Source organism: Phyllobates terribilis, unplaced genomic scaffold, assembly GCF_046119375.1.
Source record: "Phyllobates terribilis strain yellow unplaced genomic scaffold, ASM4611937v1 Scaffold_4__5_contigs__length_816908805, whole genome shotgun sequence".
Lineage (NCBI taxonomy): Eukaryota > Metazoa > Chordata > Amphibia > Anura > Dendrobatidae > Phyllobates > Phyllobates terribilis.
The window spans coordinates 68,606,796-68,624,150 of record NW_027362764.1 but is presented as its reverse complement, the minus strand read 5'-3'; the positions used below and the strand labels follow the sequence as shown (position 1 = coordinate 68,624,150).

General features: G+C 46.2%; 1 protein-coding gene across 1 annotated transcript in view; it reads right to left on the bottom strand.

Moving 5' to 3' along the window:
* The window catches only part of SLC39A12 (solute carrier family 39 member 12), a 142,719-nt gene that overhangs the window by 98,903 nt on the left and 26,461 nt on the right, over window positions 1–17,355 (bottom strand). Inside the window, exons 4-6 of the mRNA XM_073677468.1 lie at window positions 3,999–4,213; window positions 880–1,060; window positions 608–780 (exon numbers count right to left, since the gene is read on the bottom strand). Coding sequence (XP_073533569.1) covers window positions 608–780; window positions 880–1,060; window positions 3,999–4,213 — 569 coding nt within the window. The remainder of the gene's footprint in view (window positions 1–607; window positions 781–879; window positions 1,061–3,998; window positions 4,214–17,355) is intronic.

Sequence of the window (17,355 nt, the reverse complement as noted above, 5' to 3'; positions counted from 1 at the left end):
GGACGTGGGCTACTTCCACTCGCTTACAGCAAGGTAGCCAGGAAGAGTGCAGACAGACGGGGAGGCCTACAACTCCACCTGGCCAGGGGAACTCCTGTTTGTTCACAGACTGACCAGGCCTCTTATGCTAGCCAGTACTCCCGGGAGGGTCTGCCTTATCATCATCAGTAAAGACCCTGAACTGCACTGCAAAGACTCTGAGTCGTTCCTGCTTCACCCGTGCACCATCACTCCCATCATCCACACTCACTGCCCTGAGGCTATACTCCTCCCGTGGGGAGTTGTCCCATCCTCTGCTGTGCACACAACACCAGCCTCAGCAGTCTGCCTCGCAGCGGCGGTACACCCTGACCACAATCCACGGGTGGCGTAGTCGGACATTAAATCATAAAAACCTTATAAAAGACTGCCACTGGTTTGACCAGCCTGAGCCATGGGACCGGGTCGCCGCCACGGAGTCTACAACCCCCAGAGACCCGGCTCTGGGTAACCCACACGCGCGCACACACACGGCCCAGGGGGCGCTTCACATCTCCTTACATCTGTGTCTGCCAGTGGCAATACCGATACAAATATGTCGCTTCAATAAATGGAAAATAAAGCTTACCTGAGGAATCAGATGCAACAAAGCATCCCCCGAGAGTGTCCCCACAGCCAGTCCCACGAACAGCTGTAAGATGAGTTTATAGCTCTCTTCACAAGAACTGAATATAATGAGAGTAGCTCCAAACATGGATCCGATTGTCAGAAGTAAAACCGCAATTGTGCTGTATCCATACCCTGTACAACAACACATGGAAAACTATGATAGTACAAAAAAAAAAACAAATCAAAAAATGCAAATTAATTATTGAAAAGACAATATAGTGGGAGACTCACTTTCTAGGGTGGTGGGAGGTGGGAGCTGTGTACTCGTGAAGTCTTGTACTGGGCATGTGCAGGAGAGAAGCTGGTGGATTATTGCCGGGCTCATCTGTTTAAACTGTTCCTGGGAAATTGGAGATCGGCTATTTTGTAGAACAATTTTCACAAGTTCATATGCAGAAAAACAATGATGGCTCTAAAATAAGAAACAAAGCAGCTTTAAAAAAATAAATAAATACAACTGGTTAACATGTTTTTACATATGAAGTAGTGGTATGGCTGTATAGGCGCTTTTCCCTTAATAAAAATTATAGGTGTCCGATGTGTGATGAGAAATCTTGGAGTCAAATGTAAATCAGGCTGGAAGTGCATTGGGGGCGTGTCAATGCACTTTCTTAGCTTCCTTCAAGTCACATGAAGACAGTCCCTGTCTATATGTCTTATTAGGGCATATGGATATCACATATGTAAAGTAACTCCCGTTCTGGATGACATAAGCCATTCGGGTATCACGGTCATTCATCCTAATGGCCACCATGTAATAATGGCTGCTGCAATGAAAAGGCCTGTCTGGATGTAGTAATCCCCAACATAATTATTGACTGCAATTTGATAGGGGTTGTCTAGAAGTTTAATAAAAAAAATATGATCTCCTCACCCTTAAAGGGTTAGGGTATGAGCACACATTAAATATTTGCAGCAGAAAAAAATTGCTGCAAATGCTAATATGTTGGCAGGAGAAATGCAGCAAAAAAATGTATTTATTTTTGACACTTTTTTGGTGTGCTTTTGACACTTTTTTTGCATATGTTTTCCCCACTCATTAGTATGTGTGAAATCTGCAACCAAAATGCTGAAAGAATTGACATGTTGCAGATTTAAATTTGCGGCAAATCTGCAAGAAAAAAAAAAGCAACGTGTGCATGAGACTTCAGGAATCTTATTTGCTTTGCTAGCACTGGGAAAGACATCAGGTTTTGTGACATCTGCACAGAAAAAAATGCAAAAAAAAGAGACAAAACCGTACAGTGTGCACAGACCCTTAGAGTCCTTCATTCTAAAGGCTCTAGGGGTTTCTTCTTACCAGATATACAGTATATCACTCCTATAAACTCCTGCATTGTTTATGACAGCACTGCTGGGTTAGATATTCATTCGACTGCCCTATATGAAAATAATAAAATCAGTTGTTTTCATCTTCCCCTGCTCTCCATCACTGTTCCCATTGACTATTTATAGGCAGCATTGGTGATGTCAAGACTGCACCACACATGATTTCAACAGCCAATCACTGGGCTCGGTGGTGAAGCAGATGTAGATAGAATGAGCCCAGTGATTTGCTGCCATGGTCACATGCACTGTAGTTATGATGACATCACTGATGCCTGTAAACAACTACAGAGAGCAGCAGCAGAGAAGTGACGCACCCCTGGGCCTTCGTCGCGCGGCATCGCGCGCACGGGAGCTTACTCGGAGACGGATCTGTTGAGGGTTGTAGTCTCGTGGCGGTGACCCGGTCCGTGCCCAGGGAGTCAAACTGAGCGGCGATGTATCAGCGGTAGATGATGGACGACTACGCCACCCGTTGAATGCAGCTATGGAGCTGCCGCTGCAGGGCAGACCGCTAAGGCCGGTGGAAGGATGGTGCAGCGTGGATGGTATAACCCCCAACGGGAGGGGTATGGCCTCAGGGCAGCCGACGTGGATGATGGGGGTAGCAGGAACCACTCAGAGACGATGCGGTGTAGTTCAGGGTCTTTACTGGTGGCAAAGATAGACCCTCCCGGAGTACTGGCTAGCGGTTGGGGCCTGGTCAGTCCTTGAGCAGATGGGATCTCCCCTGGCCAGGCGGAGTTGTAGGCCTCCCAAACTAACGATACTCTTCTGGCTACCTTGCTAGAAGCGAGTATAAGTAGCCCACGTCCCTGAGTGTACCGTGTGGTGCTCACCCGTATGGCCGGTGACTCGGGGCCTTCTAGTAGCTTCCGCTCCACGACGGTGGTGCTGGTCCCATGCGTGTGACCGTGCCTTCGGGTTTCTTGGCCAGAGGACCTGAAATCCCCTGCCTGACGGATTCTGCTGCTGGGTAGGAGTTAGTCCCCACAGCCTCGGACTCCGGGTCCGGTAAGAAATCTTCTCAGTCAGGGCGAGCTCTGCAGCTGCCAGCCCCTGACTCCTTGTAGCACTGCTCCCACAGAGCTCCTGTTGTTTCTTCCTATGCTGCTTCTCTTCTCTACTTCTGGCATGGCCCAGGAGCTGGGCCCAGCCGGAGCCACAGCTCCCTGTCAGCCCTCCTGGCTGAACTCTCCCTCTGAACTCCCTAACCCTGCCTCAGCCCCAGGTTTATATAGGGGAAGTCCTTCCCCTCCCAGGACTGGGCAGGAGGTGTGGCATGCATAGGATTCCTGACCAAGAGACCTCCCACCTGCTCTCAGACATAACACTGCCGTTACTGTGGAAACCAGACCCCTGGGGTGCCACAGAAGCAACGCTAAAGCAGGGGATAGTAAGTACAGCTGATTTTATTACTTTTAGGCCCTGGTGTCACTCACTGCTTCTATCTCTGCCCTCTACCGACATCTTTCACAGAAGCTGTGGAGATAGAGCAGAGTGCCAGTGCTGCACTCACCTCTCCCACCGAGTCCATCGCCCAAGATCCAAGATGTTTTCAGAGGTGGCGTCAATGCAATAAACTAGTGAGCAACTGCAGCGCAGCCCTCTGGATGACGTACTTTTCCCGGGAAGGAAGATGGACGCTGTGGACAGTGAGTGCATCCCCAGCCTCCTGTGATGTCACATTTGAGACTCCTCTCAAACAAAACAGAAGTGCAGTAAAAAAAACAATTTAGGGATTAACTAGGTAGGGAAAAGTGAAAAATTTTGTGTAATAAAACAAATTACAAAAGTGGTTAGGGTATGAGGATAGATATTTAGAAAATACGTTTAAGGTGTCAGACCACCCCTTTAAGCTCTACACCTGGGGCACCCACATAAATCAAAAGGCCCCATAGCAAAAAAAAACTAGAATGGGCCCTCAAATTCATGAACATTTTTTATTGGGAGCATATCTCAATGACTTTGGCCCCATTCTCCTCTAGTAACTTCTAACACAGTGCAGAGTATTCATGCATTACCGTGAGCCATCCGGCTGAATGACCCTGACTCTCAGGTATATTATTATGGCCTCCTTCAGGCTTTTCATTATCATTCATCGATGTCATTGCTGGAACAGGTAATGGCTCATGGCTTGTTCCTGGGATTACAAGACTTCGCTGCTTTCTCCTATGGTTATGGTCAGGCTTGATACAGGTCAATGCTGCTTTCAGTCTTCCCATGAGTTCATCTATTTCTGATATATAATCAAACATAATAGATCACTACTTATATTATTTATTGCATTTCAGGTTTAGTTTTTTTAAATGGTTGAAGGTCATATACAGGACACCATACACAATGTGCACTATATGGAGTATTTGGACATGCGACTTAATCATTAAATTCAGGTTTCTTATTTAGTCCCATTGCCCCAGGTGTATAATATCGAGCCCCATTACCTCCAGCGTATAAATCTAGCCCCTCACCACCGGTGTATAGCATCCGGCCCCTCACCCCTGGTTTATAACATCCGGCCATTCTCCCTCCTCCCCCCATATAATATCTGTTACTTCACCCCCGGTGTATAACATCTGGCAACTTGTCCCCCCGGTGTATAACATCTGGCCCTTCGCTCCCCGTGTATAACATCTGGCCCCTCTCCATGCTTACTGCCTTTACTAATGTGTGATAGAATGGCTTATGCAGTCCTGATACCGGTGTCACAAATCCGTTCATTACATTTCTTCCCTCCTAAATCTTCCCCGTCACCTGTGAGTGATATTATTGAGAAATGGAAGGAACCGCAGCAACTCAGCCCCAAAGTGAATACCCCGTAATGTTAAAGAGCAGGGGGCCGAGTGCTGAGTAGCAGAGGGCGGAAAAGTCACTAATGCTCTGCTGACTCCATAACTGCAAAGTTCGTCTGATATTAATGTGGCACCCCTGCGGGTTCAGTTGCCACAGAGGTACTGCATCTCACCCAGAGGTGTGGTATCCCACTCTCAGGTAAGGATGGAGTACTGCCTGTGACCCACACACTTGCACCCATTACACTCCACTTCAGAGGGAAGGGCGAGATTGCTCCTAAGGGAGAGCACAATCCCTGGTCCCTAGCTGGAGGGTGGAACCATGTAGTGGGTGTGGGTGGAGGAAGTAGTTTAGGGGAGCACTTCAGTAGGAGTATATAAAGAGGGAACCATCATGGAAGAGAGAGTTCAGTCTGAGAGGAGAAGGAGAGGGAGCAGGAGCTCTGTAGGAGCTCTGCTCAGAGGAGCAGGCCTAGAGTGAGAGGCCCAGGAGGACTGGCAGGACGAGGAAGGGAGCAGAGGGAAGGCTCCAGAAGTGAGGGGATCCTATGGGCGCGGGAAGTGCAGAAAGCCACCCGTGCGCCCGAATGTGCAGGAACGTGGAGGGATCAGGCCGCAAAGGGGCCTGGCCCCTAACTAGTGGAGAATTACAAGGCTCAGCTAGAAACCAGAGGCTTCTGTACTTTCAGGGTGCAGCTGCTCACAACCGCAACTACATCGCTAAAAAGGTAGCCACATACAGTAGGATTCAGGGGACTGCAGGTTGCCCGCCAAAATCCGAGGTTACCGGCTTGGGATACTGGTTGCGAGGCACACCGCAGGAAGACGACCGAGGAAGGCACACAGAATGGGGTCCCGTTATGTACTCCTGAAACACCTGGGAGTTCGCTGAACCCCTGCCTTGGTAAACACAGGATGGCGTGGGAGGTTACCCTGGTCCTGGTTGCCCGGAGTTCAACAACTGTGAGTAAACCTTGAAGACTGCACCCCACTGTGTCCTAGAATTATTATCTGCGCCATCATCCCCTGCACTACACTGCATAGCAACATCTACCTCACTAATCATCACGGCACCGCCCTGGAGCTAAGCTCTGCCTGTGGAGAGCTGAACCAACTCTGCTGCATCACCATCAGCTCCAGGGGATCTGCACCGCAGCGGTGGCTCCATATAGTCGTATACCACAGGTGGCGTCACGAACATTAAACTATAATAACTATTATCCCCTTTTATTGACCGCCGTGGGTCACGGACCGGGTCACTGCCACTGTGACATCCCCCAGCATCGACCGGCCCGGCTACCGAGTACCCCACGGCCCAGGGGGAGCGTCATTAAAATCAACACAAAAGCTGGATTTCCATGGCTGCATCCAAGCCTTACATCACCATGTACAATGCAAAGGGTCAGATAGAAACATATTCTGTGGAATGATGAATCCCACTACTCTGTCTGTTGTCTGATGGATGACTCTGGGTTTGGCAGTTGCCCGGAGAACATTACCTGCCTGACTGCATTGTGCCTGCTTTAAAGTCTGGTGGAGGAGGATACTATTGGGATGTTTTCTGGGGTCAGCATAGGTTCCTTAATTACAGTGATGAGAAATCTTAATTCTTCAACATACGACATTTTGGACAATTGTAGCTTCCAACTTTATGGGAACAGTTTTGTGAAGGCCCTTTTCTATTCCAAATGACTGTGCCCAGTGCACAAGGTCCATAAAGACATGGTTGGGGGAGTTTGTTGTAGAAGAACATGTCCAGCCGCACAGAACCCTGACTGAAACTCCATCCAACACCTTTGTGATGAACTAGAACAGAGATTGTGAGCCTGGCCTCTCCTCTAACATCAGTGACTGTCCTGACGAATGCTCTTCGGAATGAATGAACAAAAAGTCGATATTGACTTGTAGGATTGCTACTTCCAACAGGTAGTGCTAGAGCTCTAGTCCTCTTCCTCTCTGAAGAGACAATTTGCATATATAATTTCCCAGAGGAGCAGTGCATGGCTTAAAAGTCTCCTCACCTTGGCGTGCCAGGCTTGACATGTCATTCTCTGCATGGAGAAACTTTACCCCTTGGATCCCGGTCAGAAGCCTCTCACACAGCTAAACCAGATCTCACTCTTTGCACTGACGAGGGGCAGTACCATGAAACACAGTGTCTGCAAATTGAGATTCTGCTTTGGCTTTTATCCTAAGTCATGTGACAAGGCTCGTTAAAGGGTCGATATTGACTTTTAGGATTGCTACTTCCAATAGGTGGCACTAGAGTTCTAGTCCTCTTCCTTTCTGAAGAGACAATTTGAACAGACACCTCCAACATTTTGTAGAAAGCCTCTCCAGAAGAGGGGAAGTTGTTATAAGTGTAAAGGGCAGGCCATCTCCCTATAAATGCCTATGGATGTAGAACGGGAGGTCATAAAAGCACTTGTAGGTGTAGTCTGAAGGTGTCCCAATACTTTTATCCATAAACAGTAGTTAGATAGAGCATTGCAAAGTGTGATTACTCTTACTGTAAAGAACTCATTTTAGTATCGATTTGAAATGCCTGACTTCGACTTTCAAATAATGCATCCTGGCCCTATATACAGTGCAAGTACATTAGAACGGTGATTATATTCTACAGCACCTCAATGTAAGAGAAATCTTTACTCTCATTTTAAAGCCTGGAACCTAAAACAGAACCCCATACTCCGAAAGATACCTTACAGTGGATTAATAGAAGAGCAATATTATATTTGGACGATAGTTTGGTAACATTTATTTTTTACCTTAGAATCAGTTCTTATTTTATATTAAGTACTTCTTAATTTATTGGTAACTGGTATAACGATAACCTTCTCTCTTACTCATGGGTGTAGTTATACAGGATGCACTGATAGCATACGCCGCATGACCTCCCATCCCCTTAGGGAGCACGCATGCCCTGGTACTGCATGAAGACACCAGTATTTTTTTAAATTTTATTTAAAAAAAATGTAAAAAGTTTCAAAGCAAAGAAGAGGCCATTATTATAAATTACACAAACTTCTTATTCAAATTTGTGTTTAACCCCTAGAAATTGGGAATGGTGAAAGCGATGTAAAATGGGGTGCATGTTGAAAACATTTGCACAACCCTTCTCTGGCATCCGCTTCAATTCTCCGTGGCAGCTAGTCAAGGGCTGTGTAAGCTTTCTTGGCCAGTACTCAAATGCCGTCATCCTGAGTGCCTCTTGCAATTGGCAGGCCCCAATGACATCGTCATGTTGTGGCACGACACGTCATGACGTTGTGTGAGGCTGCATATAATGTCTTGACTAGTGTTGAGCGAATTTGTTCGGCATTTCAAATTCGGGTTTGTGTTCAGGGTTCCGGCTTGTTCATGCCAAAAAATCGGCTCCGCCCATGAACATCCCTGATTTGCCAAGCTGTCACACAGATAACATCCGAACAAATTTGCTCAACACTAAACTTGACATCGTGGAACCTCATAGTTACAAGAGTTTCGCAGGATGCCGGCATTCAAGTGCCGGCTGAGGAAGTTTGCACGGAGTACTGAAGTGATCTTTTGTTCATTCCTAGTGCATAGGTAACCATATTGAATATTATGAATTATGATCTGTTTGTAATTTTGCCTATCCATTTAAAAAAAAGGCAGATGGTCGGTCAGTGGTGTTGGCATATGCAACAGATCAGGACTTACTATAAGTGAAAGGAGGACTTTATGCTAACCAGACAGCAGATGGCGATAGTGTGTATAGTTATATGCTTGCTATAATGAGGGGAGAAAAGCTCTCAATTGTTGGTTGTTTTTATTTCCTGTGTTTTTCTTTCTTTCCTGAATGTGTTATGTAAGCAGCACACGGACTGTGTATCTCAATTGCATCTGAATTGTATCTCATGTTTAACCAGTATGAAGTAAATACTGTTTACTCAAGATATCCTTCTGATTGAAGCTCTCGTAAGTACAGTGGTGACTGTAAGAAGATGCACTCTGCGACAGGTTATGGGCCCAGGCAACCCAGGACGCAGCCCAGACACTAAAGCCCAGACACTACAGGCCCGCACTACAAGAGGATCCTGGTTTATAACCCCAGATAACGGAGCACACAGATAAGCTCTGTAAACAGAAGGAAATAAATCCAGATACAGAGTGACAAAGGAATTCATGATCCCAGGAGCTGGATATAATTACAGAGAATTCAACACAGGCAGGACATACAGGAACTATCAGCAAGAAGAAAAAACAGGAGAATATCTTCAGTACAACTATCTAAACAAGTAAGACTATATAAAGATGATGAGTAACACAGAACTGAAATTCACAGTAGCTAAACTGAATAGTGAAAATTATCAATTATGGAAATTCAAAGTAGAGATGTTGTCTAAGGATGATTTATGGGAAGTAATTGTTACAGAAAGACCAGATCAAGATAATCAGACGTGGAATAAGAAGAATAGACAAGCGAGAGCCACCATTAGCTTATTAGTGAATGATGCTCAATTAATACATATAAGAAATGAAGAAACAGCTAAAGGAATGTGGGAAGAATTAAGAAAACTGTATGAAAGACCTAGCTTGAATCACAAGTTATTTTTATTAAGAAAGCTTTACAGTATGAGATTGAGTGCAAATGACGACATGCAGAAGCACATATTCTCAATGATGGAAGTGATATCACAGCTAGAGATGAGCGTTGTTCTACTCGAACTGTTCGCCAATCTCAAATTCGAGCTGTTTTGGGCGGTGTTCGAGCCGTTCGGCGAACACGAACAATTTGAGAAAAATTTGGCTTTTCGAGGTTATGTTCGATAACTGTTCGTGCACCAAAATCATAACTGGATTTTTTCTCAGTAATGATGAAAATTAATGTTAATACGCAGTTTGAGTGTACAGCGGGGTGGGGGGAGGGGCAGGGGATGGATCTCTGCAGGAACAATGAAGATCTCCATTTTTTTTTCTCTTTCCCGCATTTACAGTGGGGAGGTGCAATCTGTCAGCCTATCAGCAGCGCACACACGGAGCGAAGTGCTTTTTTTCACACAAGCAAGGGCATGTATCATTGGCAGTGTATGTCACATATCCTTGCCCTATAAGACCAAGCCATTTTCCCCGTCGCCACCATTTTCTCACTGCTGCAGCTGCGTGTTAGACGGCACCGCTGTTGCTGTGTGCGCTATACCTTGTTAATTTCAAGCCAATTTTCGCACAAATCTACAGATAGCTTGGGAGTAGGGAATAGTTGTGATTGCAGTCCTTTTAAGGACTAGGTTACAGCATTTCCTACGACTTTTATCAGGCAGGTCTGTGCTATTAAATAGATAGATTGTGGGAGTAAAGACTAATTGTAATTGGAGTCCTTTTCAGGACTAGGTTACATCAGTTCCTATCAGTTTTTGCCAGGCAGGTCTGTGCCAGTGCTGTGCAAGTTTTTTTCACAGCATTTGGCTGAATCTAGCAAAGCTAATCCTTTTTGGCCTATTGCAGAGTGTGTTAGTCAGTGGAGTAGCCTATCTGTGTTGCAAGATATACCACCTGTGTATAGAATACCAATTTTTTTACTGCACCTAGTGAAGTAAAATCTTTTGGGCATAGCATCATTCTATTAGTCCATCTATACTGACCTCCATCAGGTTGCAAATTGAATATATTTTTTTCTGCATCTACCTCTGAAAAAATATTGGGCTTCTAGCTGTGTGTGGGACTTGTTCTATTAATCCATCTATACAGACCTCCATCAGGTTGCAAACTGAATATATTTTTTTCTGCATCTACCTCTGAAAAAATATTGGGCTTCTAGCTGTGTGTGGGACTTGTTCTATTAATCCATCTATACAGACCTCCATCAGGTTGCAAACTGAATATATTTTTTTCTGCATCTACCTCTGAAAAAATATTGGGCTTCTAGCTGTGTGTGGGACTTGTTGTATTAGTCCATCTATATTGACCTCCATCAGGTTGCAAACTGAATATATTTTTTTCTGCATCTACCTCTGAAAAAATATTGGGCTTCTAGCTGTGTGTGGGACTTGTTCTATTAATCCATCTATACAGACCTCCATCAGGTTGCAAACTGAATATATTTTTTTCTGCATCTACCTCTGAAAAAATATTGGGCTTCTAGCTGTGTGTGGGACTTGTTGTATTAGTCCATCTATACTGACCTCCATCAGGTTGCAAACTGAATATATTTTTTTCTGCATCTACCTCTGAAAAAATATTGGGCTTCTAGCTGTGTGTGGGACTTGTTCTATTAATCCATCTATACAGACCTCCATCAGGTTGCAAACTGAATATATTTTTTTCTGCATCTAGCTCTGAAAAAATATTTGGACTTCTAGCAGTGTGTGGGACTTTCTCTATTAGTCCATCTATACTGACCTCCATCAGGTTGCAAATTGAATATAATTTTTTTCTGCATCTAACCCAGCCAATAGTTTTGGCCTAATACCACAGTTTGGCCACTCAGCTCTGCTCGGTTCCCATCCATTGTTTTTTTGTGCAAACAACTCCAGAGTTGTTAATTAGTTAACCACCAAAATGAGTGGAAAAAGGCCTGCTGCTGGTGGAAAGGGGAATAGGCGTGTTGGGAAGGGGAAAAAAGGTTGTGTCCGTGGGGTAGGTGTTAAAGCAACAGTAACATCTGCAGAAGAAAGACCATCTTCCAGCCAAACTAAAATGTCTACTTCTTTTAGTGGACAATGTGATAAGATCCCTTTCTTACGGCCACGCCAATCGCTACAAATTCCAGATGAGGCACAAAAACAGCAGGTGCTTCAACGGATATCAAGTGCTCCTTTAAGTGGGCTCTCCTCCACATCAACTTCAACATCACAAATACTCCAGTCCTCAAAGGTGTCACCCCAATCGCACTTGCTTCCTCACAGCTCCCAAATCTCCAGCTGCCCGTCTGAGTATGAGGTAGAACAGATGGTTGAGTCTGCAGAGCTGTTTACTCATACTATAGCCTGGGAATCAGAGGTCGACTCCAGCGCTTCTGTGAATCCAGACGAGGAAATGATCTGCACTGATGCCCAGAATCTTTATGAGTCGGATCCAGGACCAGACGCAGAAGGTTCTGACCATAATGTAGACCCTCATTCCCAAACTGTAACTCCTGTTGGTGGAGACAATGAGGAAGACGATGATAAGACTCAAATACCTGATTGGAGCGACAACTTTAGTTTTTTGTCAGGGCAGGAACAGGTTGGCTCTGAGGACGACGGGTGTGATAACGCACAGGGTGATGATGATGAGGTTGGAGATCCCACTTACTGTCAACCCACAGTCAGCCAAGAGATGAGGTCAGCAGAGGAGGTGGAGGAAGAAGCTAGTGACGACGAGGTCAGGTTGCGCCTTCCTGGACAGAGACGTAGTACTGGAAGCATGTCAACAACTGCATCCTCAAACACAACTCTGCCTCTCACCACAAGTGGTGGTGGCTCTTCAGGTCGCATTGGTGCTAAGCCTTGCATAGCCTGGGCATTTTTTCAGATCGATAAAGATGACCCAACTCGTGTTATCTGTAACATTTGTCAGCAAAAGCTAAGTAGAGGCCAAAAAATACATAGTTTGAGTACTTCATGCATGAACCGGCACATGGACATGAAGCATAAGTTGCAGTGGGAAGCTCAGTGTGCTACAATGCGGCCTAGCCGGCCGGGCCAACCACCGTCTGCCATATCTTGTGCATCCGCGGCCTCTTCATCCTCTGTGACTGGGGGGACAGCAGTCACACCTGTTTCGGGGCGCAGACCTGCCACCTCTTTACCCGCAACAGCCAGCGTGATTGGCAGGTCATCATTTTCTTTGGAGGTGGTAACACCAGCTGGTCTTGAGCGCTGTCCGACATCGATAGCACCACCTTTGGATCAAGGCAACCTAACATGTCCGCCTGCATCTTCCTCACAGACCGGCAGTTTGCCGGGGACACCCTTATCAACCCCGTCTAAGCACAATAGCCAGCCCTCGTCCCTCAGATGTGGACAAGTAAAAGACCATTTCCTCCTAGCCATGAGAAAGCTAAGAGGTTGAATTTCACCATCTGCAAGTTCTTGGCTACAGAAATGCTGCCTTTCCGCCTGGTGGACACAGAGGATTTTCGAGACCTTATGTCCGTCGCAGTGCCCCAGTACCAGATGCCCAGTCGGCACTACTTCTCAAAGAAAGGTGTGCCTGCGCTCCACCAGCATGTCGCACACAACATCACCGCTTCTTTGAGAAACTCTGTGTGTGACAGGGTGCATTTCACCACAGACACTTGGACGAGTAGGCATGGACAGGGGCGTTACATGTCGCTGACTGGGCACTGGGTAACTATGGTGACAGCAGGACAAGGGGCTGCTGTCCAAGTCTTGCCGTCCCACGAGTTGTGCGTCAATCCTCTTTATGTCAAAGTTCCTCCACTGCTTCTGCCTCCTCAACCTCCTCTCGGTCTTCCACCTGCACCCAAAGCCTGTCTGGTCATGCCACAAGCTTTCTAACTGCGCAGAAGGGATCCTGCACACCTCCTTATTATGCTGGCAGTAGGGCTCAGCGTCATCAGGCGGTTTTTACATTGAAATGTCTGGGAAATGTGAGTCACACAGCTGAGGAGTTGTGGTCAGCTCTGGAGAACCAATTTCATGAATGGTTGTCTCCACTGGACCTGAAACCAGGGAAGGCCGTGTGCGACAATGCTGCAAACCTGGGTGCGGCCCTTCGCCGGGGCAATGTCACACACGTGCCTTGTATGGCTCACGTGTTGAACCTGGTTGTCCAGCAATTTTTAGCCCACTATCCCAGACTAGATGGCCTTCTGCAGAGGGCACGGTCGCTGTGTGCTCACTTTCGCCGTTCGCATCCCGCAGCTCAGCGACTTACATCTCTACAGAAGTCGTTGGGCCTGCCACTTCACCGGCTAAAATGCGATGTGCCTACCCGGTGGAATTCAACTCTGCACATGTTGCAGCGACTGTGGCAGCACCGACAAGCTCTGGTGCAATACGTTCTGACATATAGCCTGGGCCAACGAGATCCAGAGGTGGGGCAAATCACGCTGGAGGAGTGGTCTCAGATCAGGGACCTATGCACCCTTCTGCACAGTTTTGAAATGGCGACGAAGATGTTTAGTGCTGACGATGCCATTATCAGCATGACTATTCCGGTGATTTACATGCTGGAGCACATGTTAAACAGAATTCGGAGTCAGGTGGTGGCACAAGAGGAGGTGGAGGAAGTAGAGGAGGAGGAGTTGTATGCGGAAGGGCTAACATCTGCAAGGTCCAGACGGTCGGCAGCACCAAGGCGGCAGGCATGTGAGGGTGGGGGAGATGGTTTTACCAGGGCGCATGGTAGCAGCCAAACTAGTGAGGAAGGTGCAGGAGCCCAGGAAGAAGTGGAGGACGAACTGATGGAAGACTCATCAGATGAGGGAGACCTTGATCACATTTTTGTTGTGCGAGGTTGGGGGGAGAGGACAGAGGAAGGAAGCATGATTGTTACCTCGCCACCAACACAACAGGGACTTGGTGCTCCTGGATGCGCAACACACATGAGTGCCTTCTTGCTGCACTACCTGCAACATGACCCTCGAATTGTGAGAATTAGAAATAATCCTGACTACTGGGTTGCCACACTGTTAGATCCCCGGTACAAAAGTAAATTTGCAGAAATTATTCCTGCCATAGAAAGGGATGCACGCATGCAGGAGTATCAGCAGAGACTGTTGCAGAATCTTACATGTGCTTTTCCACAAAATACCAGTGGTGCACGTAGTGAATCTCACAGTTCCAACTTGCCAACCGTGGGATCGTCAAGTGTTCAGCACTCAAACCGTAACAGAACCACAGTATCTGCTGGTAACATCAATTTTGCGGAATCATTTCACCACTTTTTTAGCCCATCCTTTGCAAGGCCACAGGAGACAAGAAGTCTGACACATAGTCAACGCCTAGAGACGATGGTACAGGAGTATCTCCAAGTAAACATTGAAGCCACGACTGTGTCACTGGACCCTTGCTCTTTTTGGGCTTCCAATCTGGATAAATGGCCGGAGCTAGCCACTTACGCCTTGGAGATCTTGTCATGCCCCGCAGCCAGCGTTCTGTCTGAACGTGTGTTCATCGCTGCTGGTGGTGTGCTGACAGATAAGCGCACGCGGCTCTCCACTGATAATGTAGACAGACTCACGTTCATAAAGATGAACAAATCATGGATCCGAAACGACTTTTCTACCCCTGTGTCATCCTGGGGAGAGTAAAAGCTTGATGATTGGTTAAAATCACCCTACCAACCGTTTTAAGCTTTCAAATTACTAATCATGTTTATCTGTATCTTGGCTGGAAAATAATTTGGGCTTTGTAGCAGTGTGCAGCACTGATTCTATTAGGCCATCTATAATAAGCTCCACCAGATTTAAAATTACTAATCATGTTTATCTGTATCTTGACTGGAAAATAATTTATGCTTTGTAGCAGTGTGCAGCACTGATCCTATTAGGCCATCTATACTAAAGCTTCACCAGATTTAAAATTAATAATAATTTTTAGCTGCATCTAGCCCGGAAAATAATTTTGGGGCTCCGAGATGCGCAAGACACATAAGTGCCTTCTTGCTGCACTACCTGCAGCATGACCCTCATATTGTCAGAATTCGAAGTAATCATGACTACTGGGTTGCCACACTCTTAGATCCCCCAAACTTTTCGATCAACCTTTTCATTTTAATAAAGACCAAAAAAATGGTCATTTTTGAAATTATAAGCATTAGCAGGTTGTTAGAAACTGAAATCAAACAGTTTTCAACTCAAAACTTTATTCTAGGTGATGTTACATTTTCACATAGGACCCCTTGTTCGAAAGGAGCTTCTGAACTCTCTCGTCCATTGAATTTGTCAGGTTTTGGATGGTTTCTGCTTCAATTGTTTTGCATGAGGACAGAATACCCTCCCAGAGCTGTTGCTTAGATGTGAACTGCCTCCCGCCATCATAGACACTCCTTTTAATGATGCTCCAAAGGTTCTGAATGGGGTAGAGGTCAGGGGAGCATGGGGGTCACACAATAAGTTTGTCCCCTTTTATGCCCATATCAGCCAGAGATGCAGATGTAATATGTGCAGCATGAGATGGTGCATTATCATGCAGAAAAATGATCTTGCTGTGAAATACACGGTTCTTCTTCTTGAACCATGGCAGGAAGTGCTGTTTGAGAAAATCCACATACATTATGGAGTTCATCTTTAGCGCCTTCAGGGATCCTAAAGGGGCCGACAATCTCTCTCCCCATGATTCCAGCCCAAAACATTACTCCACCTCCTCCTTGTTGGCGCTGTAGCCGTGTTTGCGTGGGGTGTCCATCAACCAGCCATCCTCCACTCCATCCATCTGGACCATCGAGCGCTGCACGGCACTCATCCGTGAACAAAACAGTTTTGAAATCAGTCTTCATGTAATGTTTGGCCCACTGGAGCCGTTTCTGCTTGTGTGAAGTGGATAGAGGAGGTCGACAGGATGGCGTATGCACAGCTGCAAACCTCAGAAGGACCCTGCATCTTGTTGTTCGGGGGACGTTGGAGGCACAAGCAGCTTCAAAAACTTGTCTGCTGCTATGACAAGGCTTTTTTGCCGCTGCTCTTTCAACCTGACGTAATTGCCTGTAGGAAAGAGTCCTCAATTTGCCCTTATCAGCACGCACACGTGTGTACTGTGAATCAGCTACATACTTCTTGATTGCCAAGACACTTCATCCTGATCATCGCACAATGTTGATTGTAGTCATGCCTTGACCTAAACACTCCACAATTTGTTGCTTCTCAGCAGCCGACACATCCTTTTTCTTTCCCATTTTGGCAGAAAATGTAGGCTGCTTAATAATGTGAGACAGCCTTCTTAAGTAGTCTTGCCTTTCATTGGACACACCTGCCAAACTAATTAGCACAGGTGTCTGCAATTGCTTACAGTGATATAAAGAGCCCTGACACACATCACCATCAATGAGTTTAACTGACAAACAAACAAATTCTTCCCTTATCACTCCTAAACACTTTTTGCATAATAATTTGGGACACAGTGTACATGTGCTTTTCCACAAAACACCAGTGGTTCACGTAGTGAATCTTACAGTTCTAACTTGCCAACCGTGGTCTGTATGGAGTTGTTCAATAAAGGGCCCAAAATTAAGTAAACATAGATGGGAGAGGTCTCTATGAATAGGAATTCCTAAGTATTTGATACCCTGTGAGGGCCAGGCAAAGGGAAAGTTGGACTGGATGGAATCCTATATGGATTTGGGGAGGGAGACATCGAGGGCCTCAGACTTCGCTGCATTGATTTTAAAATTTGACCATGTAACAAAGTGATCTATTTCAGCCATAACAGCATGGATGGATATATGTGATTGAGTGATATATACTAGGACATCATCAGCAAATAGAGAGCACTTGTACTCGGTGCCTCCCACCTCAATCCACCTAATATTGGGGTTATGGCGAATTGATGAGAGCAGGTGCTCCGTCACTAGGATGTATAAGAGAGGGGACAGAGAACATCCCTGCCTTGTCCCATTGGTGATTGTGAAAGGTGATGAAAATGTTCTGACGCGCCCCCTGGGCCTTGGGACACCCGGAGCCGGA